The sequence below is a fragment of the Centrocercus urophasianus genome, unplaced genomic scaffold (genome assembly GCF_019232065.1).
Source record: "Centrocercus urophasianus isolate 14NV4802_14NV808 unplaced genomic scaffold, USGS_Curo_1.0 seq_11, whole genome shotgun sequence".
NCBI lineage: Eukaryota > Metazoa > Chordata > Aves > Galliformes > Phasianidae > Centrocercus > Centrocercus urophasianus.
This window is the reverse complement of record NW_024884253.1, coordinates 66423069-66449338: the sequence shown is the minus strand read 5'-3', so window position 1 is coordinate 66449338 and position 26270 is coordinate 66423069. Positions and strand designations below refer to the sequence as shown.

The 26270-nt window shown below is 34.9% G+C and overlaps 1 protein-coding gene across 1 annotated transcript in view; it reads left to right on the top strand.

The window, feature by feature from the left end:
* The window catches only part of ABCA13 (ATP binding cassette subfamily A member 13), a 161931-nt gene that overhangs the window by 40218 nt on the left and 95443 nt on the right, over window positions 1–26270 (top strand). Inside the window, exons 24-32 of the mRNA XM_042839232.1 lie at window positions 571–735; window positions 6524–6701; window positions 8399–8538; window positions 13921–14034; window positions 15324–15414; window positions 20817–20993; window positions 22632–22932; window positions 23694–23808; window positions 24949–25278. Of these exons, the coding sequence (XP_042695166.1) occupies window positions 571–735; window positions 6524–6701; window positions 8399–8538; window positions 13921–14034; window positions 15324–15414; window positions 20817–20993; window positions 22632–22932; window positions 23694–23808; window positions 24949–25278 (1611 nt within the window). The remainder of the gene's footprint in view (window positions 1–570; window positions 736–6523; window positions 6702–8398; window positions 8539–13920; window positions 14035–15323; window positions 15415–20816; window positions 20994–22631; window positions 22933–23693; window positions 23809–24948; window positions 25279–26270) is intronic.

The window sequence follows — 26270 nt, the reverse complement described above, 5'->3', positions numbered from 1 at the left end:
CTTAGTGCCAAAACATGCATGGCAACAGCAACAAAAGGCCAGTTGAACTTCTATCAAGGAAGGAATGAAATTCATGTAATTATTTTATGTAAAAGGCATTATATACTAAAAATGGAAAGGGAGGAACAATATGAAAGAAAAGTGCGTTTTCTAATATGATTCCTAAAGCCACTAGATTTAATTTAACTTATATTTTAAAAATATTAAACTGTTGCACTAGACACACTTAACCTGTTGAAAGAAAAGATATCATTTACACTGGATTCTAAGGAGGCAGAATGTTGCAGACACCATTAGTGTGGAAGTTGGGTAGGACAGCTCTCCTTCTTGGCAGCTATAAGCATATTACCTGAATTTACATTTCTAATTCGTCTTATGCCAGTTCTAGAATTTCTAGATAGAATTCTTTAGGTGACTTTTGAGAGTACTACGGAGTTTTGTTAAATGAGGTTTACAGGAACATTTAATAATCAGGTTTAGAAATAAAATAATTTTGAATGTTTCATCAAAAGTTTAAAATTCCTTCTTCTACATGAAATATGTTGCCATATATTTTCCTTCTCTTCCAAGAATAAGATACCTTCTGAGATGAGCAATGTACTAAGCACATTACTGGATGTGGTCTCTAGTCTCAGCTCTCTTCTTAATAAAGTCCAGCATGTAATGGAAAACCTCCCAGTGTTCCTTCAAGCAATTCAAAACATTGGGATGTTTGACATCTCTGCGCTGCAACAGGTATGTGTATGATTTTCACTATGCAAACTTAATTTCCATTTTGATGTTTGAGATGTACGATAAGAAGGAGGATTGCTAGTAGACATTCTATACTAGAAAGTTAGGAACTTAGAGAAAAGAGTGTCCTTTGAAGCACTCTGGTTATTTTGATGCTGTATTAGTGAGTTTTTTCATCTCTGTTTTTTTTTTTTTTAATCTGTGAGACTATAGCCTAAGAGCTAATGGCTAGTAATATAGCGTGATTATTCATGGAATTCGGAGGTAGCCATGCCTTTTCAGCCCATGCCGTAGAAGATGTTGTTAAGATGTGTTTTTTGTTCTTGTTTACTTTTTTTAATTAACAAACTATCTTTGTTTAGCAGCTACTTTGATAAGGAGCACCTTTACTTTTTTTAAGGGATAAGACTTAAGATAGCACGTGTACTTCTTGAATCTTCAATGAAATTCTTGTTTTGTCTGTTTTAATGTTTTTATGCCATTGTTCTATTTGCCATTAAAAATAAATGTGTAATGAAATGAGATGATTATTCCTTTTCTCCCCGCTCTTGAAGTTAATGTGTACACATCGATGCTGCTGATATAATGGTGGATCTTATTTTTTATTTAATGCTAATTAAATAAATTAGAAAAGAGTTTCCACCTTTCAAGAAGAGTCCGTTTTCATAAGAAGACCTGCTGACAATTCTGGCATTACCTTCTCAATTTGCTGCATGAAAGCTTAAGGTTGAATACGGTGCTAAATGACAAAAATTCCTCAGTGGTTAACTGCAATCTACAATAGTGACTGCCATCTACAATAAGCACTACCTAAAAACACTGTTGTCCCTCGTGATCTGAATCTTCTTGCGAGCTGCTCTTCTGTATGACTGAAGGACATGCTGAAAAATAATGATTTGTGCATATTTGTTCTGGTTTTGTTCTTTAGAGTACTTTTCTGACTTCCAGAAAGGTGGTTTTCATCAGGTTACATCTTTTGATTTTTCCTTTAACTACTTCTGATTATGTCAACTTAAGATTTTCCTTCCAACAAGGAAAACATTCTTTTCAGAGTGAAATCCCAAAAGTGCTTTCTTATCTAATAGAAAAACTTCGCAAATATCATTTAAAAATGTTTTAAAAATTTTTCCAACAGCAGAGGGTCATCTGGTCATAGATCTGATCTTTGCTCCATGGAAACCCATATTATTCAGTATTACAACAGATTTAACACTAGAATTTTTTGTTCTTTTACATCTTGCCATGTTTTGTTGCATTCTGAAAAAATCTTTGTTTCTTTTTTGTGTGTTTGTGTAGTAAGTTGCTGTTTGTTTTTGCCAAATAATCATTTGTCAAGGATTAAATCTCTTGCTTTTTTTTTTTTTTTTTTTTTTATAAAACTGTCATATGATGTTTTTAATGGCCCTTCTGTCTTCAACACTTCCTTCTTTTGTGAACAAGTAAAAATTGCTTATTTTTTAGTCTGCAGTGGAATTGCCAGGTAACAGCCTGAACCAATGGTTAAGCACCAGGTGAGATGGCATAGCTAATCCAGGAGGCTGAGGTGCATGCAGTATACGTGAGTGATTAGAAGGGTTGGAGGCTGGATCGACCTCACTCATTCAAGTATTAGTAGTTGGGGGAGTAGCATTACACAGAGATTACACTTCTCTTGAGCTGTCACTGGTTGTTGGAAGGAGTGAGCCAATTTTTCTTCTTTATTACCTACTATTGCTCCTTAGAATCCCATTGCTACACAAATATCCTTTTCAGGATCAACTGCATTTTTCTGCTTTCCAATAACTACCTTTAATTCTTATTTATTTTGTTTTCTTCTTGTCTTTTCTGTAGTGGCCAATCTTGTGCTGCTAAGTAATTGTGGCTAAACTGTGTGTGTACTTTTCTCCTTAAATATTTTCCTCTACTTTCAAAGAAATCCATTCTTTTGGATTTTTATTTTTCTGATAGCCAGTAACGAAATAGTTCAGAGACCCAGAAACATCACCAATTAAAGCAGCACAGCTTTCTAAAGCAAAAAATACATAGAAATTCAATAGGGAGTAAGACAGATTCTTTCCTAATCTCTAATTGAAAAAAAAAATTTAAGTATGATTTAAAATAACAGATATAGATTTTTTTGTCTCAAACTGAAAAGCAAGAAATAATATTTTAGTATCTGTAAAGTGTGAATCTGAACTGTTATTCTACACACTTCAATAAATGATTACATAAAATCTGAGTCTCTGCCAATAATAACTGGAATACAGAGCCGCTTTCTACTGCTACTCTCATTGAGTGAATGGGTAACTCCCTTGAGTGAAAAACAATGCTGATTTCAATCATGATTTTTGCTTGTTTGTTCGTTGTTATAAGTTATTTACTTCTATGTCAAGGTGAATTTTTGGCCTATTTGTTTCTCAGGACTAGGTAAGGCCAGGACAGAACAACAGGTGCTGAATTATTGAATGCTGTTGAGCATGAAAGGCTGCCTCATTCTGTTACCCCTCAGCTAAATGTAACAAGATCTGTGTTAAAACTATCATTACTGAGAAGCTTCTTGAAGTTGCAAATATATAAAATTATGACTTCAGTTTATCCAACACTAGCAAATTTATTATTGTATAAAAAATGTCACGTAGCTGTTACAACTTCTGAGTTGCCCACGCGTTTGTAGAACACAAATCATAGTCTTCTTCTGTTTTCCTAGGTTAAATGGATTTTTTCTAGCTTTTTTTTTTTCTTTTTTTCTGTTACCATCTCTTGATTGTCTCACACATTCTAGGATCATCTTCACATGCTGTGGTAAGGTTAATCTTAAATGTTGGGGCTCAGAGATATGTTCCGTCCTTAGGGGAGGTATGGCTGGAGACTTGTAGTTCTGTTTATTCATATCCATGCCTACTAAAATGACTTGCTAATTTTGGGAGTCATCTTTACCATCAGATGCATACATTTGAACCTCTTATTTCATCAAGGATCAGTAACGTACCCAGGAAACTTTATTTTATAATAGTAACTAATGATTTCAGTTGATAAATAATGTTTAGCACTGGGAATTATACTTGGCTTACTTTAATCAGGTAACTGGCTTCTTCCAATACAGTGTTCTTTTCCCTGTAGTGCCTTCAGATTTTGGATGATAAGCAAATTTCTGTAGTTTACTTCTCAATTCAGAACTAGAAAATTCATTGAAGGGAACTTAAGTTCAGCCTCAGGAAAAACATTAGGAACTTCTGTGATTCAATATTTTCTTCTTCGTAAGGATCCCTGCAGTATCTTCTTAAGGCCATTTTTTATCCACTGCATAGATATTGGATTAATGTTAATTAATGCTTTCTAGGAGAAGTACATTAATCAATTTGTAGTGTTTACCTGAACTAGAGACAGCATATGTCTTTTTCAGGAAAAATCATTTGGCTTCTGAAATAAATATTGTGTTGGTCTGGAGCAATAATTTGATAAAGCATTAACTTCTACTCTTCATATACTGTTTGTCTCCGTAGTAAAATGTGTTGTGTTGTCTTGCCATATTAAACATAACAATAAAGTACCATTATCTCCCAGGGCACTGTGCCACTCATCATTGAGTACAGATTTGCTTTCCACTTTTCTTTCAAATATTGCTATCTAAATTTTGATAGTTCAGACAAATTTTTACCCAAGTAAGCCAATTTTGCCATTTTTTTTTTCCAATTCTGCTGATGTCAATACAATACAGATTTCTTGTTCATGTTTCTGTCCAGAAGTAAGAATATCTGTTTTTGTACGTTGTCCTTTACCCTTTTGTTTCATCAGAATTTGCATGATCTTTAATCTCCCCCTACTTTTTCAGGAAAATATATGTATTTTTTATTTTGTCTGCTCAGTAATAATTCTGGATTTTTGAAATTTTCTTTGTAAGCTGTAATTGACTTTTGGGTTTTCTTTGTTGAATAGCTGATATTTCTACTCCAGATAAATTAGCTCTTTAAAATTTTTTTTGCTTTTCATATACTTTCTAGGTATGCAGCTGTTCAGTTAGGTCAAAAATCTCAATATTATGAAGGTTTTGTTGCCTGTTTGCAAATTGCATCCTGTTACAGATAACTTTTTAATCTTTGGTGCCCATTTTCCTTTTCCTTAAGTTAGTTGGCAACTGACTTGACTGATTTTATTTTATTTTATTAATATTATTATTTTTTTTAATGAGAGACTACTTGTTTCAGTGTAAAAGCCTTGATTGTGGACATACTTCATTTAGCTTAATCTAGAACTAGTGGATCAAAGATAAATTTTATGAATATACATCCTATGTAGTTCTTCCATTTTATCAAAGCAGAATTTTAGGAAACATTCTATTGATTCATTGGATCTTTAGTTGAAAGGCATTTAGTAGATTCCAATCTGATGGTGGCAGCTCACTGTATAAATATTCATTATTTGAAATTCAAGTCATTTTGATTGAAACCAGAATTAATTAGGGAGTTTGTGCTCTTTGACTGAAACAGAGCTCACCTTTCTGGTGCCGTCACAAGGAAGGATTCAAAATTACTTTATTCAGTTTATGAAGTTTATTTCTTGTTACCAGCATATTGAGTCCAGAGTTGTAGGTAATGGTGCTATGAAATCTGAAGTCAACTTGTTTATTATGTACATACGCAAAAAGTCAGGTTCTGATGTCAGGTGTTTTAAATAATAACACTTGTTAGTATATTTCTCTAGGAATTAACAAAGAAGCACCTGCCACTTGAGTAAACGCTTTGATCACAATAAACAGTTTCTAACAGCATAACCTCTAAACTGTCTGTGATCTATTATTTATGTAAAGAACTGTACTATTTTGAAAAATGACACTGCTGTTAAATACAACAAAACAAAATAAAAATAAACTCCAGTGAATCAAATGTTAATATCAGCATCAATTTTCTTTACTAACATATCAAAACACTTTTTCTGTTTTGCAGTCTCAAAATGCTATCTGATAATCCAGTTATGTTCTTCACATGCATCTGCAAAAGTGATGTGTACCGCGTGGTTCAATACATTCTTCAGTTATACTTTTGCAGCACATTTTCTTCTGGCTGTATCCTCTTTTGCACCTATGTAGTTTACCACTAGACACCAGTTGCAACTGAGCATGTTATCTGAAGAATGAAGCTTCACATTTTTGAAGTGTGGTTAATGATGGTTCTTCAGCCATAAAAGCAGTCGGATTGCTCTCCTCATTAGATGCTAGTCTTGAGCAAGTGGTAATTGTAAATACTGGTATGATTCAAGATGTGCAAAAACTAGAAGTATGTCTAATAAGTTAAAAGATATATTGATTATATATATATATTATATTATATAATATATAATATATAATATAATATAATATAATATAAATATATAATATTATAATATTATTATATTATATATATATATTGATTGGTTTCTGTAATGCACTTTTTTTTTTTTTTTTAGCAACTGTTTTCAATGTGAGTATTCATATGCAAATTGACTTCAGTTGTTTCTACTTTGTGTGGAGTAGACTTTGTGAAAGCTGTAGTCCAGTTGCTTTGATATTTTCATTTCTTTTGAGTCTACCCAATACAAGTATTTTTTTTGTTAATGTAATAATATGTTACTGTCTTTCAACTGTCAACTAAAACTACAGTAGTTTTTTTGCCCCCCGTGACAAAGGTGATCAGGAAAGCAGAAAAGAGCACAGCAGGCCCTCGTTCTTGTAAGCAGTTTCAATAGTTTAGTTTTGTTGATTTCCTTAGATTGTGAGAACACCAGGAGTACTTCCTGAAGCTACAAAAAGTAACTGGTTCATCTGTATTTGTTCTAGTTCTTGCAAGGTGGACAGTTCAGAAGTTCAGCTGTTGGATCGCTGGAATCAGTAATCAAGGCAGTATGTAAAGAAGAATCTCCGTTTTTCAGCAATGCAAACCTGTTTGTTGATATGCCCAGAATCACGGGGCTCTTAGAGGACAATATGGGAAAATATGGGATTCCTGAAGATTCAAGTGAGAAAATCTATTGATCACAAGATGCACATATACTTTCAGAGCTTGAATACTTTTTCCTGTTTAAATGGAAAATGCCAGTTGACAACTCAGTTGATGTTGTAAACCTAAACACAAGGGGTGATCAATAGAAGCTTTGCTACTGAGAGAGAATTGTGATGAGACACAAGAAGTTCTAGTTGTTTCCTGTCCTTTCAAATAATAAATAAGAATATTCATGCCTTAGAAACTTATTGTGCTTGAAGGAAAATATCATTTAGCATACAAATACATTTTTAAGTTATAAAATGGAAAAATCTATTGTTGCATAACTTTCTTCCTTGAACATAATATTATGGTGGTGCTGCGCAGTAGAATATGCAGACTTTCTGGAAAAAATAAGTTTTAGTAGTTGAAATATCTATTCTTTATCAACTGCCAAGAATGTCTGTTCTCTCATAATTTCACCTCTGCTACCTTTCTTCAACATACTTTTGACTTATCCTGATTAATTTAATACTCTTAATGACCTTGTTGGTGACTGGATACAAGAAAAGAATGCAAAGAATCTGTGAAACCGGACTCTGCTTCTGCAATCTTGGCTATATCAGCAGGGAGCCGAACCTCTGCCTTAGCCTTGTTCACTTGTGTGTGGGAAAGTCAGAACAAACTCAAATTAGCAAGTCTTCTGTTTTTTGGCATATTGCTATTTTTGAGTAGGCAGTTCAGTCTCTTAATTCCTTGCTGTCATTTAGCAAAGATTGCCATTAGTAAGCAATGTTTCCTTGAAGAAAGTAGAAGTCTGAAGAAAGATCTAAATGTTGCATTTCTGACTTTCGTTTCTTTTATATCTGGCCTGAATCTAAATATTATTGGCTTAATTTCCTGTTATATACAATAACAATAATAATCTCCCTCAAGGCATTATTAATGATGTTTAATGGCATATTTGCAAATCTGCTCATAATTTAAATAAATAGTGTACATGAGCTAGGCATAAGTATCTAAATGTTTCCCACTCTTCACCTTTGCTTGAGTACCATGTGTGAAAACTGGGATATCTTTTGGCCAATTCCTTTTCATTTTGAAGGACGTGATTCCATCCCAGTGTATGAATAACTTAGTCTGGTATACAAAATATGTTTTAGGTAGGAATGAAAAAGTGACTCGTTTAGATTTTTTTAATCAGGAAATTGGGCATCATAGACTAATGCAATTTTTTCCTGCGATTTTGCAGATCTTAGTGAAACTGTGCAACAGCTGTATTTGTAAAGGATTATTATCCTTAAGTAGGAATGAAATCTGGTGAAAAACTGAGGGTCTGGAGTGAATGTGGTTCATTAAGGTGACTCATCTGTCACTATTAATTTTGTGTGCAGAGCTTTTACATGCATATCTCTACATCTAAAGTGCACTAACGCAGCCTTTAGGGCAGATGAATTTTGAAAGTGGTTTTTCAGCTGATGTGAGAAGCTCTTTATATTCTTGTACCTAATTACTGAGGTTGCAGAACTTTAATTTGTATTTTAGGTAGTGGTTAAACAATTTCTAATCTGGGATATCTGAAGTGATTATTTAACGTCAGCTGATAATATCTGGCAGGTCATTGTGACAGATCGTAAATTAAGACTAAAGACTTAGATTAAAAAAATAAATAAATAAAGCCAACCTCACCCGTGTTGACTTTCTGAAACACGAATCTGTCTTTGTTTTTGCAGCTCCTTTTTGTCTGAAGCTTTATCAGGAGATTTTACAGTCTTCAAATGGGGCTTTGGTATGGACTTTCCTGAAACCTTTATTACATGGGAAGATATTGTACAATTCAAATATCAGCGTGATTGACCTGGTTATAGAGAAGGTGTGTATCAAAAGCAACACTGTTTCTATATATTGATTACTTTTTTTTGTCTCTGTACTCCAATTTAGGAGTTCTTCGTACTTCATTTCTTTCAGAAGAGGTAGAAGCGGTTGGATAATTGCTTTCAAGAAAATTGGAACCACCTTGCCACCTGAGTTCTCAACTTTTTCCTGCTTTGAGTTTTAATATTTCTCCTAACGTTTTTTTTCTATTTGTTGCACTGGTTTCACCTCAGAGTGAAAAGGAGAATTTCTTACAGAGTACCATAATCCTTGTATAGGAAGATTAAAAAGAGAATTTTAGCAGAGGTGTGGTGAGACTCATGCTGTATCGATGTGCAGAATACAGATACTGCAAGTAAGCTTTTGCCCTGAACATTTTATCTGTGGGGTACAGCAGCACAGAGAGCTGTGGGAAAGGGATACTCAGGAACAAAAGCCTCACTGAGCTGCATAAATAAACCAACAGGCTGCAGTGCATCTTGGTTTCATTCCTGATCATGTTTTTAGTACTAATACTATAAATATTTCTGGCCAAGATGCCATATATATGTGAACGTTAATGACTTGATATCACTAAACAATTTTACTGTCTGGTATGGCAAGTAATCTGGTTTGAGCATAATTGTCTGCAGTGATGTGTTTGTTCACGGCAAACTTTGAAGCACATAGGTAAAAGAAGGGGCAGTTAGTCTAATTACATCTTAGTGTTCTGTGCTAATTTTGCATTTATCTTGCAAAGATGTAATTTTTATATCACAACATTATTTATTGGAGGAATGGCAATTTAAATTCATTTAAGATCAAGAAAAGAAGCTGCTTGTAAACAATGCAAACAAGGCTTGGCAACCTTAAATATGATAACTGTTTCCTGTGTAAATGGAGTACACTGTGGTGTTCCGACTTATGCTCTAGGAGATTAAAAAAAATAACCTAAGCCAAATGGCAGTGAATTGGAAGTAAGGATTCAGTGATTCCATATTTTGCAATTAAATAACTTAATTTGGGAGACAGCTCACCTCTATAGAGTTGAGTATAATTGATTTAAAAGCTTAAGCTAAAACTGAAGATGTTATAAATGGAAATTTTATAAGGATTTTATTGTGATAAATGATAAAAAAAAATCAAACAATTTTGTGTACACAATTATATCCTATGTTACACTGACACTGATAATTACATAGGGCACTTATGTGTTAATGTTTTAGTTTAACCCAACTGGCAGCTGAACAACACACAGCCTTTTCTCACTCCACCTCCTCCCAGTGGGGTAAGGGAGAGAATTGGGAAAATAAGGTAGAACTTGTAGGTTGAGATAAAGACTATTTACTAAGACAGAAAAGGAAGACAGAGAGAACTATAATGAAAATCTATATAAAACAAGTGATGCACAAAACGATTGCTCATCACACACCAAACAATGCCCAGCCAGTCTTGTCAGTTTTATAGGTTTTTCATGTTCTGTCATATGGTTTGGAATGTCCCCTTGGCTATTTTACGTCATTTGTCCTGGTTCTGTCCCCTCCCAGCTCCTTGTGCACCCCTAACCCCTTTCTGACCAGGAAGTATGAGAAGCTGAGAAACTTAAATGGCCTTGGCTCTGTATGGGACTTCTCAGCAATAACTAAACCATTGATGTGTTATCAACATAGTTTTTCTCCTAAAGCCAAGACACAGCATTATACCAGACACCATGAAGAAAATCAATTCTGTGTCAGTTGAAATCAGGAAAATTATTTTGCCAATTAATATGACAGAATTGATATCTGGAAACAATCTATAACAAAGATCTCCTAGCATCTGTTGTGTATAGGTACGTTAGTGAAATCAAGACTGAGTAATAGAATTCCTAATGCAGTTAACTTGCATTTTTTTTAATGTTCTGGAATAATTCAAAGATTCTGGTAGATGTTTCTGGCACATTTGTTAATATTCTCTGGGACCCAGAGTTCCATCAGTTTATTAAGAATCTGTGTAATCTGCACCCCACTTCTGCCATTTATATCTAACAAGGAATTCATAGAACTGCTTGTGTTAGAAGGCACTGTTAAGATCACTGACCTCCAACCCTCCTACAATCAGCAGGTTTGTCATCCACTAACTAGATCAGGCTGAGTATACTTGTTTATATATAAATACAAACATAGTAGGGTTGTTTCTACAATGTTTGTATTTCTTATATTACACAAGCCTCTCAGTTGTTTTTCCAACACAGACAAATCTTAAATGCAAAATAATGATCTAGGGGTTCTAAAAGCAGCTGCTAAAAGCTGACCCTTTACTCTTACACAGTTAAATATCCTATTGAAATAGAAACTGTAATTTACTTTAGACAACATGACCGTATATCAGTAGTCTACTAGAAGACAATGAGTATTAAAACTGAAAATGAAGTAGATACTTGTATAGTAAGGGATATTCTGAAAGTTTTTCACATGGCTTGTTTAATTTCTGGGCTGTGTAAACAATCATTCTTTGATAAGTTGTGAGGTTATGGATTTTGCCTTCTAAGAAGTCAATGGTTCTGATGCGTAGAAGAGGTATGACCATTATAAAGATGTGCTGCAGCACTGGCTGAGAGCAACGATGTTCAGTTGCAGTTGTCATCTAGGAGTTCAAAGTCCATGTGTGATGCCTTTGATCCTTGTTAACTTTTTTTCCACTGATGAGCTGATCTCATGAAAATACATCTCAGTGTTGATCTTATATTCAGGATAAACGAAGTAGAAATAACACTTCGTGTTATTTTTTTGTAATTGGAACAGTCAGTATATATATATATAATGGTAGCAGGATGATTCAGAAATAAAAGAAAAGTAGTCTAGCAAATCCATCAATTTCAACTTCCTGTTTTTTGTCATTTAAAATTAGAAAAATAGATAATGAGTCGAGTAACTTCTCATTCTGAACTTACGTAGCCTGTCTGGCTTTGCATAAGCACACTTGTCTGTTAAAAGATATCATTATAAAGGCAGTGAAGTCTGCTCAAAATAACATTTTTATTTGTGCTTAAATCAGGAAGAAGCTTAGATGTATTCAGTCCAGACAGGGCCACAGATGTTATTCAAGACTATAATTTCAATCAAATGCAATACCCAGACTAAATGTTACATATTTATTTTAATGGATCTCCATTCTTGAGGGAGAAGGGAACTTAAAGAGAATTTTTATTAAACATCAAACTCCAGCTACTCATTAGAATATAAACTCACAGGAGTCTTCCTTTTACCTCAAATTCTGACTCCTACTGTGGCCAATAAAGATTGCATAGGAAATTGCAGAAGATTATGGCAGTAAAGTGATACTTTCCCCAGATACTGTCCCAACTCCCAAAAACATGCCAAGATTTTACTGACATAATTTGTCCACTTTTTTCCAGCTCATGTAAGCTCTTAGCATCCACAATGTCTGTGGAGAGGTGTTCTAACTACCTCTTCCTTATTTACTTGTTCTTTAACTTCTCCAGAGAGCTGAAGCACAGCTCCACTTGAATTTTTATAGTGTTTTATATCTTCCAACAATATTTACTTCTATTCTATACGTACACTTCTCTCCTTTATTGTAATTTCTTCTTACTATTGTCACAAAAAGAAAATTTGCTTAGAGATTTCAAAATCATTAGGCTGTGCAGTCTCCCGGTTCTGCTAGTACTTTTTTTTAATTTTTTTTTATTAAAATTTTATGAATAGCATCAATTTTTGTTATTCTTCAAACCCCTTGATACCAAGCACTTGTAATCAGAAAGTTATTTTACACTGAATCCAGGTCTTCAACAGTTTCATCCTTGAAATCTTTTTGAATTCTTGGCCAGATGTTAACTGTCCTGAAAAGTACTTACTGTTCATTTTATTAATCTACAGGACCACTTTTTTAAAAACAGCTGCTTCAATTTGAGACTTTCTCTAAAATGACGTCAATTGTTTGTATAAGGAGGTTGAGTATTGTGATGGATACTGTAGATCCTTGAAAGTGACCTCAGGAAAAACAAAAGTCTTTTGTGGTGTTGGGAATCAGACCAAGAAGCACCAAGATCTGAGCTCTTTTGAGATCCCTAATGAACTTCCTGATCTCGCAGCTTGTAGTGGCTTAAAGTTGAGACTCTGTCGTGACCTGCAGTGTGTGGAATTATCCCTTTTTGGCTCTTTCTACCTCTAGAGCCTTTCTGGTCTCCTTCAAGTTGTTGCCTCCCTGTCTGGACAGTGGGTTGCATGATCCTAGTGTTCAAAGCTGGAATTTCAGCCCACAAGTTTTTTTTTTTTTTTTTTTTTTTGTGCTCATTTACAGGAAAACTTGCTTAGTCAATTCAATGCTGAACTTTAACATTTAAGATCTCTCTCCCTTGGAAAGTGATATAGACTATCTCACATAATCTAAACACCCAGATTCCTTCATGAAAACGATATGTCTTTGGGCATTTTGTGCCAGAAATGGGAAGAACAAACACCACAAAGTGTTTTTCTATATTGACTTATGCTTAAGTATGCATCTCTGGTAGAGAAGGAGTTATGAGTGCTAGGTGAGTGGTTTTGCAAAAGGCACTTAAAATATTATGGCAAAAAATGTGTACTTTTAATAGGAATTGCAAAACTGTGGTCCCGAATTTCGGTTTACGTCGTCAAAGAAACTCATTGCTGGGAAATTCCATGATATCTACCATAATAACGAAGTTCGATTGTAATGGAAAGATCTAGTTCTTAAAAGCACTTCTCTGACTGAAAATACCAATTTAAACAAAAGTATACTGCTATGCCATCTAATATTGAGAATGTTTGTGATCTGTTAAGATAGGATGGAAAAAATTGATGGTTGCTAGCTGCTGGCTAAGACAGAAATTATAGCTTATGCTTCACTGGTCTGCAGAATATTTTGCTATACTGTGAAATAAACTTGTAAAAGAAATATTTTTGGTCAGTTGTCTTTGTGATCCAGACTGTGCTTCCAACTTTTAAATTTAATTACATTAAATATCTACGTACAATATCTAATAGAGCAAAAAATCCATACAGCTTATAGAATCTTTCTTTTGAGGAGAATGTCTCAAATGTTTTTTTTTTGTTGTTGTTTTTTTTTTGCATTCTGAAGCACCCCTGTGACACTCAGTATAAAAGAGACATTATGAAATAAAGAGGTTTTTATGACCTCTCAGATAGGAAACATAAACAAAAGTTTTCCTGTAGCGTGTTTTGTTTAGTATTCAGAGACTGCAGTAAATACTTATTTAAAAACAAACAAACAAACAAAAACAAGTAGGTATACTTACAGTTGACTATCAAATGATCTGGAAAGGAGTTTCAGAACATCTGAAGTATGCGGGTTTTTCCTGTTTCTTGCGGTTTGCTATGCTTGGTCTTTTTCATTTGTCTTCACATTGTCTTTTTCCTAGGCTAATTTCACTTTTGGTTTTGTGGAAAACTTGAAGACTTATTCGCAAACATGGCTAAGGATGTCTGAAGTTTTTAAAAACCGTGGAAACGTCCTCATGGTCTCACGGCTGCAGGTTGGTGAAACGTGGTATGGTTTTCTATGTTCTAATGAACTGATCTAGGTGAATTTCTATATGTGTAAAGTTACCCATCTGTCTTGCTGCTGCAGAATTGAAAAAGAGACATGTTAGCTTCAGTTTGTGAGCCCGCAGTATGATACTGACAAACTTCAGAGCTTGTTACTGGGTTTTTGCCCATTCTACATCTTTGTTGTTTTTTTTTTTTTAAATATACCAGTAAAATGTAGTTTTGTCATGGTTTACATGGTAGGCTATTATGTGAGAAGCTGTTAAGCTGTTATAAGTGTTAAGGAAGTATCAGCTATACTCTGGGGTGTATAAGGCCCTGCCAGGCAGGAGAGGGAAGGTACTGTTGTGCTCTGCGCTGTGCGGCTTCTCCTCCAGCTCTGGGTCACCACAGTGCAAAAAGAACATAAACTATAAGAGAGCAGTTGAGGAGATATTTAGATGGAGAAGGAGTAAGAGGTCGAGATACATGAAGAACAGATGACGTCTGTTGGTTTGCTCAGCCCAGAGCAGAGGAGGGGAAGCAGGTGGGGGTGAGGGAAAGGATCTGCACCAGAGGATGGTGAGCATGGAACAGGCTGCCCAGGGCAGTGGACACAGCCCCAAGTGCCAGAGTTCAAGGAGTGTTTGGACAGTGCTCTCATAGGGTTTGGATTTTGGGTGTACAGTTTGGCGCTAGGAGTTGAACTCAGTGATCTGTGTGGGTTCCTCCCAAATCAGAGTATTCTGTGCTTGTTCTGTAAGCAAAATACTGTCATGGCTTTTATATTGACTGAACTGTTATTAAGTTTAAGTAAGCAATGTTACTAGTAAACAGGCATGAGACTTGCAAATCCCAGGAAGCCCTTGTAGTGCTAATACAATTTTTCCCCTTAGAACTTGGCAAATGAGATAAAGAATTGAAAGCAATATAAAAGGAATTCCCAGCTGCCAGTTTTTAAAGATGTTTATTTCACTATTGCCAGTGCTAATAGTTCAGTGCCCCAGAAATCTTGCAGGAAAAGAAAACAAGTTTCTGTCCCAGTAGTTCTGTAAAAATATTAGAGTGGAATAGGTTAAAATATTAGGAGTAAAATAGGATGGTGAAGTATAGCAATGGGGAGTATGTGGGCTGTAATTTATTTTAAATGGGTAGAGGTTAACCTCTGAAGGGGGTAAGACTGAAAACATGGAGAAGCTGAGTTCTCCGCTGTTACTCAGGAAATCTCTGTAAGAGGAGTATTTTGTATTTCTTTAGTGAATATAAACATGACGTTATCTACAACTTTTTATTTTAGGAAACACTGCAAAACAATTTTGTAAAGCACTTTGTGGAAAGTAACCTGGATATAGACCTGGAAAAACTCTTCAAAAAAATGCAAGTTTATGGTATGTTTAAAATAGCATGCATTGATTACCCTTATTATGTTTTTAATTTAATACTAAAACTACATTTGGTTGGATTTCAATGTTCTGATTGCTTAGATTAAATTAAAATAGCAGGCTTGAAATCTATTGTTAGTCATATATTTCTAAATGCCTTAGTTTCTGTGTTAAATTTGTCCATTGTATAATACTGAAAACTGAAAAAATCTGGTAATGAATTAGAAGTGGCAAACTGTCATGGAACACTTACAAACATAGTAGCTTTATTTATAAGGAGGGAGGGAATATGTAATCTCAGTAGCTACAGTTCAATTATTTAGCAGTAAATTTTTTCAGTGATTTTGAAGAAAATCTATATGCTTTTAATGGAAGTAGATCAGATGTGGTATGGTATGTGTTTAATCAATACAAGGAAATGCTGTCTGTAACTCCTATTAGTAGAGAGAGAATTCCATGTCATCTCCCTGAGCCCCAGAAAAGCATGAGATAGGGTTAATATCATGGAGCAGCAATGCCTGGCTCTGGTTGCCAGAGTAATCAGGGTCAGACCCAGCCCTGGGATGGCCAAGCAGGACCATAGAGATGGTGACCAAGCAAAGATAACACCCTGCAAGTGGAGACTGGTGCTCAGATCAGCAGGTTTGTGGTTAGGCCACCAAGGGGTCCCTGTCAGCCGTAGCTGCACCCTTTTAGCCCTGAGCTCCTGGCAGCTAGACTTATTTTTAAACAATCTGATAATTGAAAAAAGTAACTGATGTGTTCTGCTATCAGTAAGTCAGTGCATTCTAATGGAAATTGTTACTGGCAGCATTAGAAGGAACAGTTCGTGCCAAGGAAGAGTCTAATGTCATTTAAGAATAGCTTATAATCATGAGGACTGAAGAGAGAGAAGTGACAGAGAATGAAATAACAGTGTGACATCATGCACCAAGGGGGCTTGATGCTTCTCAAGATAGGATAGTAGTAAGGAGGACAGATGTGTGTAGTTTGTCAATTAACATTAGGGTAATTACAAGCTAGACAGTAATCTGTTTAAGTCATTGTGGAGGGATGGAGAGTGAAGAACTCTTAAATGCTTTCCTGAAGGGGCTGGATAGCCCATATTGTTGGAGAAAAAGTCAAAGGAGGGTGAGGGGTCCAAATCACTAAGTCTGCCCTACTGTTTACAGTTAAATAATTAAATCTGTATGTTAAAAAATAAAACTAAAAAATTGAGTACCTGAAGTGCAACTTTTATTTGATTTTTGTACCTGTCTGTAGGCAGGAGATGGGTAAAATCCACCACCACTCATGAGAGCTTGTAAATACTGAAATGTGTTCTCAGTCTTTAATTGTACTATTGCTCTGAGTTGGTGCTATTTGTGGTTGACATGAGCTGAAGTTCTTGGGTTTTCTTTTGCATAAATAGGGTTTGAGATTTAATTGCAGTTGATGGCCTTAATTTGAAAGCTAGTACTAGCTGCATGCACTAAAAACATAGCAAGTAGTGTCCATAATCCAAAATCCAAAAGTAAAAGATTTGGGCACAGTATCCTTCTCAGGCTGAGGAGTTCAAAATTCTGTCTGCCGTCTCAGGAATATTTGTGTTATCACTGCATAGTTGGCTAGTCTGGATCAGAAACAGTTTGCTCATCATGGTGAAACTGGACCATAATAAAATTAAAATACAGGAGCAGAAATACAGAACTGGAAAGTTAGAAGCAGGGAAGACAAAGCTCTTAAACTACAGGAGCTCCTGGAAATATAACTCTCAGTGTACAGATGTATTTGGTTTGTACAGACTTAACATAGGGAACTGTATGACAGACTGTGGGCTAACTGTCTCATTAAGAAGATATCAAGATCTTTTGAGTCATAAGGTACATCTTCACTGTTGCAGACACTTCACAGAAGTCTTTGCAGAGATTTCTCAAGCTGTAGCTTTTTAACAGTCAGGGACATTTGACTGTAATAAATGCTTAATAGTCTTGGATTGAAAATACAGGAAATCATTGAAGTAGAATAGCTTATGAAGCCAGGATTTTTCTTTTTGATGCAATACAATTGCTAAATTTATCATAAAAAGTGAAAAATCGATATAGGTGATAGATCATACAGGTTTTATTTTTACGTTAAACTGATCTTGATCCAGAGTGTCAGAGCACTCTTCTGCATTTATACTTTGATGTTTCTTTTTACAGGTATGTTTACAATGAGATGCCTTCTAATTATGCTCAAATCCAAGCTGTTTGTACTTGTATGTTTTTACTTCATAATTATGCTATAAATATATAAGTAATGGGATTAGAAACATTTCATTCACCCTGCAACTTCAGTTGGAAATTTTCATGTGATGCTGAGTGAATTGATGCAGAATTCTTTTTTTTTTTTTCTTCTAAATGATTCTGCTAGGAGACTCCTTGCAAAGTTACAAATTTCTAAAACTGCTTTATAGGGTATTGTGCCAGTTTTTACTTTTCTGGAATGAAGTAAATATTGAAGTGCAGACAATCAAGTTTGTGTTTTTCCTGTTAAACTCATATTTACTTTGTAAACTAGCCTTCTGTGGGCACTGCAGGTCTATCTCTCTATGCTTGCTTTCCAATCCAGCAATTTGCAATCCTCTTCTGGGTGTAACCAATTTTATATAAGCTCGATCCTGCTAGAGCTTATGAGGTCTTTGCTGGGAGCAACCCTTATAAACCTCTGAAGAGTCACAAGGAAGCAACTGTGCAGGAAATTCTTTTTATATTCTTGCTCCCTGAGTCTTCCTATTGTCTTTCAGTCTTCTTCGTTTTTTTTTCTCCAAAAGTACAGTGGCAAAGGAATTTCTGTTTTGGCTACATGTGACCTGGGATGTAGCAGCAAACATAAAAACAAACAAAACGGCAGGCAACTTTCCTGCTTGACTTTTTCCTCTACTGCCCTCATTGTCATTAAGCAGTCCCCATGTATGCATAGAGAGCTGGAAGCAAACAAATAGCTCTAAAGTCATCACTGAATCCTATGCTGATTCAAAAATTCCTGCTATATTCCAGTTTTTCTTGCTACCTTTCATTTAAATAGCACTTCTGCCTTATAGCTTATAGAAAAGAGTTATATTTTCTTCCAATTACTTGGCAGCACATTGAATGAATTAAGTGGGAGATGAGGGATGAGTTCTATATAACAAAGCATGAAGGTATGAGTATAAATGGCTTTGCTGAGTTTTTTATTCATAGTTACTAGATTTATAATTGAGAAAGATTAAAGAAAAAACTTAAGTCTAAATCTTAATTCTAAAGCTTTCCTGTGAATTGTATCTGTTCCTATACATGTGTCTTACTCTGCCCTTGTGAGGTCTCATCTGGAGTACTGTGTTGAGGCCTGGGGACTCCAGCACAAGAAGGATGCAGAGCTTTTGGAGTTGGCCTTTTGGAGAGCTAAGAAGATGATCAGAGGGCTAGAGCACCTCCTGTGAAGACAGGCTGAGGAAGATGAGCTTGTTCAGCCTGGGGAAGAGAAGGCTGCAGGGAGACCTCGTTATCGCTTTTAAGTACTTAAAAGGAACTTTTAATCAGGAAGGAGATCGACTTTTCATATTTTCTGATAGTGATAGGAAAACGGGGAATGGTTTTAAACTAAAAGAGGGGAGATTTAGATTAGGCAGTAGGAAGAAAATCTTTAGAGTAGTGAGGAACTAGCACAGGCTGCCCAGCAAAGTTGAGACGCTCAAGTCCAGGTTGGATGGGGACCTGGACAGCCTGATCTGGTGTATGGCAGGCAGCCTTGCCTATGGCAGGGTAACTTTCTAATAGTTAAAGCTATTTTATTTCCTTTTTTATTTTAATTATGTAGTGATCTATTTTCACCATGATGGGCAAACTGTTCTTGATCCAAACTAGCAACAATGCAGTGGGTAAGCAAATATTCCTGAGAGATGGCATATAGAAGTTTGAGGTCCTTGGTTGAAAGAGGATACTGTGTCTGAATCACTAACTTTCTGGATTTAGTTATGGATTCTACTTGCTGTGCTTTTTAGTGCATGCAGTTAGTACAAGCTTTCAAATTAAGGCCATTAGGCCATTCTGTTTCTATGCTAGAGTACAGAAGTTCCTGAAGACTGTGAAATGCAATTTGAGAAACATTTAACTATGCCATACTCCAAGGAAGTAATAAAGTCATTATTTTTTTATGATAAAATATTCAATAGTGTAATTACTGAGATTTTTTTAACAGTTAAATTTTTTTTTTTCAAATTAAGATCTTTTAAGGATCAGCTGCTTATATATGTATATGGTTATATATGTATGCACACTTATAAAAATAAGTGATAGGTTAACCCTATTACTCAGGATTAATATTTCAAATTCTCTATTCTAATTCCACAAAATAAATAAAAACTGGTATTTCATTTTTTGCCCTCCTGGAGGATAGTATTAAGATGTTTGATGCTATTTCTCTCAACCTGTGAACTTACTCTATCGTTGCTTGCTCATCTTCTGAGTTATAGGCTTCTGATTCTTGTGGTTCTGCTTTGTTGCTCTTTGTCCTTCACACTGGTAATCATATATCTTCTTCAGACTGCTGCACATATCTTTCCACTTACTTGCCTTCCTGCTGTATTATTTCCTATGCTGCTGCTGAGTAACACCTACAATTCAGGATTTTGTGTCACCACTGTTACCAAATGAGGTCATCACCCATCCTTTTCAAAGCCCATATGTTCAAGAGAGTCTTGAAAAATTTAAGAAGAAATCTCACTGGGTGCTTTATAACTTTTTATTACCTGAGAAATTCAGTTGTTTCCATGAAATATTGATAAATTTAGATTTATTTCTAGCTCATGCTATCCATTTGGTTATTCTCTAAAACTTAAAGGTATAGCACCATTCTCTAAAAGTAGATGGAGATCTGAACTCTTTCAGAGGCTCAGCTCTCATAGAATGCAGTTATTAATTCTGTAAACATGATCAAAGTGAAAACGGAGAGGTTTTAGTTTTATCCAGATGATTTTTTTAAGATGTAGTGCTTGAATCAAAATGCTTCTACCGACAAGTTACTTGAAATACTTCCAGTGTCAAGGAGATAAGAACTAGCTTATACATTCCTAGAATAAGGAGATGGTTCCCTCAAGTACAGTAACTCTCTTGTATTTGTGGAAATAGCTAATGGAAGGATAAGGAAATGTTGTAAGGTTCTCTAAGATGTAGGGCTTATTTTTTCTGGAACTTGTTGTATATTATTCTGAAATTTGAAGGAAATGTAGTTGAGGATTTGTAAGAACTGATGCAACATGAGCTATACTTTCACACGTTCACACTAATACTCTTAAGCTTTAAAAGTAAAAGGTATTTACTCCTGTGTGAAAGTGAGAACTTCTTATATTTTGTTCTGTTCAATTATTTAAAGCTTATACAATCTAATTTATTTCCTCTTCTTCTTAGAAATTATGATGGGCAAGACACTTAACAGCTCAGCAAGCAGACAAATCGACCTGTTGTCACAACTCATAGTAAATATCTCTTCTTGTGTATTACTGGATCGTTTCCAGTCTTTTGAATCTGTTGATAAGTTGGAGGAGAAAGCTCACGAACTCATGCAGCACAATAATTTTTTGGCTAGTAAGTATCATATTTGAAATGCATATTGACAAAAAAGTTAGAATTTAGTTGTTGTCTGTTACACATCTAGTTCTTGAACCAGCACCTAAGAAAAATAAATGTTTATTCTGGGCAAATTAATTGTTAAGTAATTGGTGTTATTTCTTTTCCATCTTGGCTTTACCTGCTTTCTCTATGCTTTTTCTGCATCGTGCCTTCATGACCAAGAATTAATTGTACGGACTTTAAATGGCAAACAATTTTTTTCTTATTACACACAGATTCTCTGTTTGCATAAATGGTCTTAAAGTTGCATATAACTTTTCTAGGTGAGAGGGAAAGGTACTGTCTCCTTTTAAGTCAGTATATGCTGTGCCATATTTTTTCCCCTGTTGTTTGGTTTATTTATTGCCTCTTTAGACTCCATTAAGTATAAAATGAGTCATGTCAAAGTAGTTACAGAGAATGAAATGCAAAAACTGTACTAAACCAAAACTTAAGAATAACTCTTCAGTCTGGAATCCTATGCTTGCTCAGTCACTCACACAATACCCATGTTTGCAGCATGTGGAAATGAAACCTTAGATCAGTAAAAAAATCAAGAGGCCATACCATAGGAGAAATAGAATTTCTCAAGAAGTCTTAGGGAATGAAACTGTCTGGCCCTTCACAGAAAGAAACAGACATCTTAGCTCACAGAAAATGAAACTGTCATGTTGTAGGTACATTTTGCTTTCACTTACATAAGGGAGGTTCATATAGAAAAGTAAGCTGACATAAGCCTCATGTTTTTGTGGTATCATGGCCTCGTACATTCTTTAAGAGAACAAGATGGCTTCTTAGGAGACCTAATGTGTCCACTGCCCAACTACTCTCAGTTATAGGCATATGTTATTTTCTGTAGTAAGATGAGAAACTGATGTTGAATTTACCTTGCTTTCTTTCTAATTAGGCTTATCAGATGTTTTAGAAAATTAAGTGATTGCTTAAATGGGTAAATGAGTTTGAAAAAAAAAAATATTTCCAGTGGAGTAAAATATAATTTTTATTTCTGAGAGTCAAGGGATCAGTGAGTTGTCTCTCCTTTCCTAAAGAAAGAAAGTCAACTTTTCACACTCATCAGGAAAACCTAAAATATCTGTCATCCAGAAAAAAAAATTAAAAAAGCCAAGTACTTGACTTAACCATTCCAGCTACAGATAAAACTTTTCTCCATGCTTTTTACTGTGCTGGAGAAGATAAACATGCAAATTCTTCTTTGCAAAAGCAGAAATGAAGTAACTGACTCAGATATTAAAAAATCAGAATGGTTTGGTACTGTTTTCCTTGTCTCCCACTTACAAGGATGGTTAACCTTTGGACAAATTTTGTAGCAGCTTTCTTTTATGGAATGAAATAGTATGTAGTCTTCAAGGTTGGCTTTTATATGGATATAAAGAGAATATAGTTCAAAAAAGCAAATTACAGTAATTTTCTTATATAAAACTGTTGTTTCAAACCCATTTATTGCACAAATAAATATGGATGTGAAAAAATGTAGGACTGTATGAAACCCACAATTCTTGAGTAGGGACTGGGAGATGTTAAAAGAGCAGGGGTTAGCTATGTAAGTAATACGCCATTAAGGCTTGAGTATGAAGTGCTTTTTCTTCTTGTCAGGTATCATCTTCAATACAACCACAAACAAGACGCCAGATTCCAGCGATCTCCTTACACAGCACATTTCATATACAATTAGAACCAGCGTTCTCTACAGCATGAGAACAGACTTGATTAAAAACCCAGCATGGAAATCTCATCCCCAGAAGCTGCCATCCGATGGGTTTAAATACAATCATATCTTTATTCCTCTTCAAGACATGATTGAAAGGGCTATAATTTCAGCACAGACCGGGTTAGATATCTCAGGGCCAGCAATTCAAGTGCAAGCCATGCCTTATCCTTGTCATACCAGTGATCTGTAAGTAAACTTTGTACTTCTTAATTCGATTATGTAATTGGGCTATCACTAGAGAGCTTAGAGAGCTAGTAGATCTTTGTAATGATTAAATACTTATCCTAAAGCAGAACTGAATCAGTATGTCCAGTACCAGTACTGCAAATGTTAAGAGGTGGGATCACAACACATAATGCCAAATGATCCCTTAAAGATATTTACATCTACACTTCATAATAGTCTGCTGGACAGAAACTGTTTCAATGTGTGATCAACTTTATACTCTTCAGGGGAGCACACATTCCATTATCAGTTGCCCTGTTTGCAAACTTAGAATTGGCTCACAATATGAGTGTAATGAAATATAGTGCAGAGTTAGTACAGGCAAAAGAAAAATTGGAGGATTGTTCTTTGTAAAATCATCATAACATCCTGAGTATTAGAAATTAAAGTTGGTGATGAGACATTTTTCAATGGAGTAGAAATTGACTGTCTCATGTTGTTGCTTAATGCACATATTTGAGTTCTGTTTGATTATGAGTGGAGCCTCATCATCTAAAGAAAGATTGTTAGTTCTGTTGTTGACACATGCAAATATAAATTTATACTAATACATGTTTAGCTTGTTGCATGAAATATAAATGAATTAAACTGAAGAAGAATATTTCTAATTGCTCATGTCAGATCTTATTTTATGCATAATGTGAGAATAGTTGCAGTAATACTCTGCTACAAAATCTTTTATGTCTGAGGGCTAACAATTCTGCATATATATTCTTTCATAGATTTTTGAACAACATAGGTTTTTTTTTCCCACTTATGATGATGTTAACATGGATGGTTTCTGTTGCTAGTATGGTTCGCAAGCAGGTTTATGAAAGAGAAATTCATCTTGAAGAGGTAAGGGAGAGTTAAGCTTCTGAAAATAAAATGTAAAGTATACTGAGATACAAAACATTAAACATTTAGGTTCCTTTGTGTACTCATAAATCTATCTGTTCTGGTTTTTCCTTGTTTTTATTGTGGGTAGAAACTTCAGGTTCTAGCTGCTGCTTTGAGTTTGAGCATCAGCCCCCTTAGTTTGCAAATATTTTCCACGGGATAAAACACAACAAACAAAAGATCTATAAAATTTGAAGATGGAATCTTGAAGTGAGGTCTTGTGATTAGAATGGTTTGTATTTTGGATTCTTTTTAATGTTTAGCCGTATTTGGACTAATATGATAAACCTGCGTGTATTAAATTAAAAACTTGCTATGTTCTGTGTATGTCAGAAATATAAAGAAGGATGGAAAGTGAGATAGAACTATTTGCACAGATCAAGAACTAGTCTCAGCAGGTAATAAGGATATTGACAGACTGAAGGTTTTAGGGTAAATTTTATGTAGAGATTTTTTTGAATTGTACTGATCTTTATTTTTCTCAATTGTCTTCTTTCAGTTTGGGAAATGATTTAATTTCTCTAATCTTTGATTTTCAAGATGGATTTTAGAATGCTTTAGAGTATTATCTCAACTTTGTGAAGTTCATTTTGATCATCTTATAAAAATGCTTTTGAAGTAGTATTATCTTGTTTTTAAAAGTGTTTTCTAGAAACAGAGAGATGAGATTTAATAGCTGGCTAAATTGTTTGTGTACATAGAGGTTTTCAAAAGTACCTGTGCTTTACTTTTAGTTCAACAACATACTGGAAAAAAAAAAGTGGTCATACCTACAGCACTGTATTTGTACTTCTTAAGAGTACATATAGGCAAATTTCTCACTGGAGAGCCCAGTAATCTAACATCTAGACTTGCAAACCCATGCAAAAAGTGTGTTGTGCCTGGGATTCTTTGTGCTCCTGCGTGATAAGCAAAAAATCAGTGTTGAATCCATGAGAGAGCAGCAGAAGGAGGTAACAGAGAGAAAGGAGACAAGTGATATTAAGGGAAGATGACATCCTTTGAGCTGGTAGTATCTTGGTGGTGATTTGTTTTGCTTAAAAACTAGAATGAATGTGTTATTCTAACTTCAGATTCCTCTGCTGTATTGTCTTTCAGTATATGAAGACAATGGGAGTCCATCCAGCCATTCACTTCCTTGCTTGGTTTCTGGAGAACATAATTGTGCTAACAATAAGCAGCTGTGCACTGGCCATCATTTTAAAAGCGAGTGGTATCTTTGCTTATAGCAATGGTTTCCTCATCTTCCTTTTTCTCCTGGATTTTGGAGTGACAGTTATTATGTTAAGTTATTTTCTGGGAGTTTTTTTTAGCAGTGCCAATACCGCAGCTCTGAGTGCCAGCCTTGTGTATATGATCAGTTTTTTACCCTACATAGTTTTGTTGGTCTTGCAGAACCAGTTGAGTTTTACCAAGCAGATTATGATGGTAAATATTTCTTTTCCTTGTCTATTTCTTTTCTCGTTCAGCCATATTTGGATTACCTTAATTCCAAAACTTTAGATTGTAATATATTTATTTTATCCCACAATTTTGTTTGCTTTTTTTGTTTCACTGGAAATAAGTCACTCTTTTCTTGATATCCAGTTGAGCAAATCTTTTGATTGTAGGAAGGAATAAAGAAATAAATTTTCAGGGAAATTTTGTAAATATGCAGAAGTATGAAGAAAGAACTCTAAATACTTTTCCTTCAAAATATTTCTACTATTATTATTGCTTAGTTCTACAATGGCTTTATATGAGCAGTGTATGTTATCTTGAAAAATATGTCCAATTAATGTAGTTTTTGGCCTAGAAAAACTTGAGCAAATTATTGTCATGGCCATGTTTCTTCTTGCGGCCATCTCCTGTTTATGCCAAATTTGATAAATGTGCCAAATTTTTTAGACACATTTTTTTCTGGAGATTTGGAATTAAGGTGGTCTGTTTTCTTTTTGGTGAAAAACACAGTGGTTTGCAACTGCGTTAACTCTGGAAGCAGAAGTAATTAGGTGAATAATTAATGCAATTACCTACTGTGAGATAGAATAGTTCATCTTAAGTGTTGAGGCATTTAATATTTGTTCTGTGAGCACTCTTAGCATAAACCATTTGCATAGACTTGAGTTGCTTAATGTAGATCAACAGTAGATGAGTAGATGTACTATACATCTTTATCTACAACAGATCATAGCAGGGATTTCAGTGTTAATAGAAGAACTATATTCTATATATAAATGTTGCTTTTAAAAGATGAATGTAAAAATCCAGCCCTCTTGCTGTTGAATCATGATCAGTGTTTTTGCAGGAAAGTGATTTTTCTATTGAGAACAGCTGGGGATTAGATCAGGAATTTATCTAATAGTTTTCTTGTTAATACTGTTGAAGATACGTGTCCTTGCCATTGATTCATATATATGTCCTTTCTTGTTTTTGTTTTT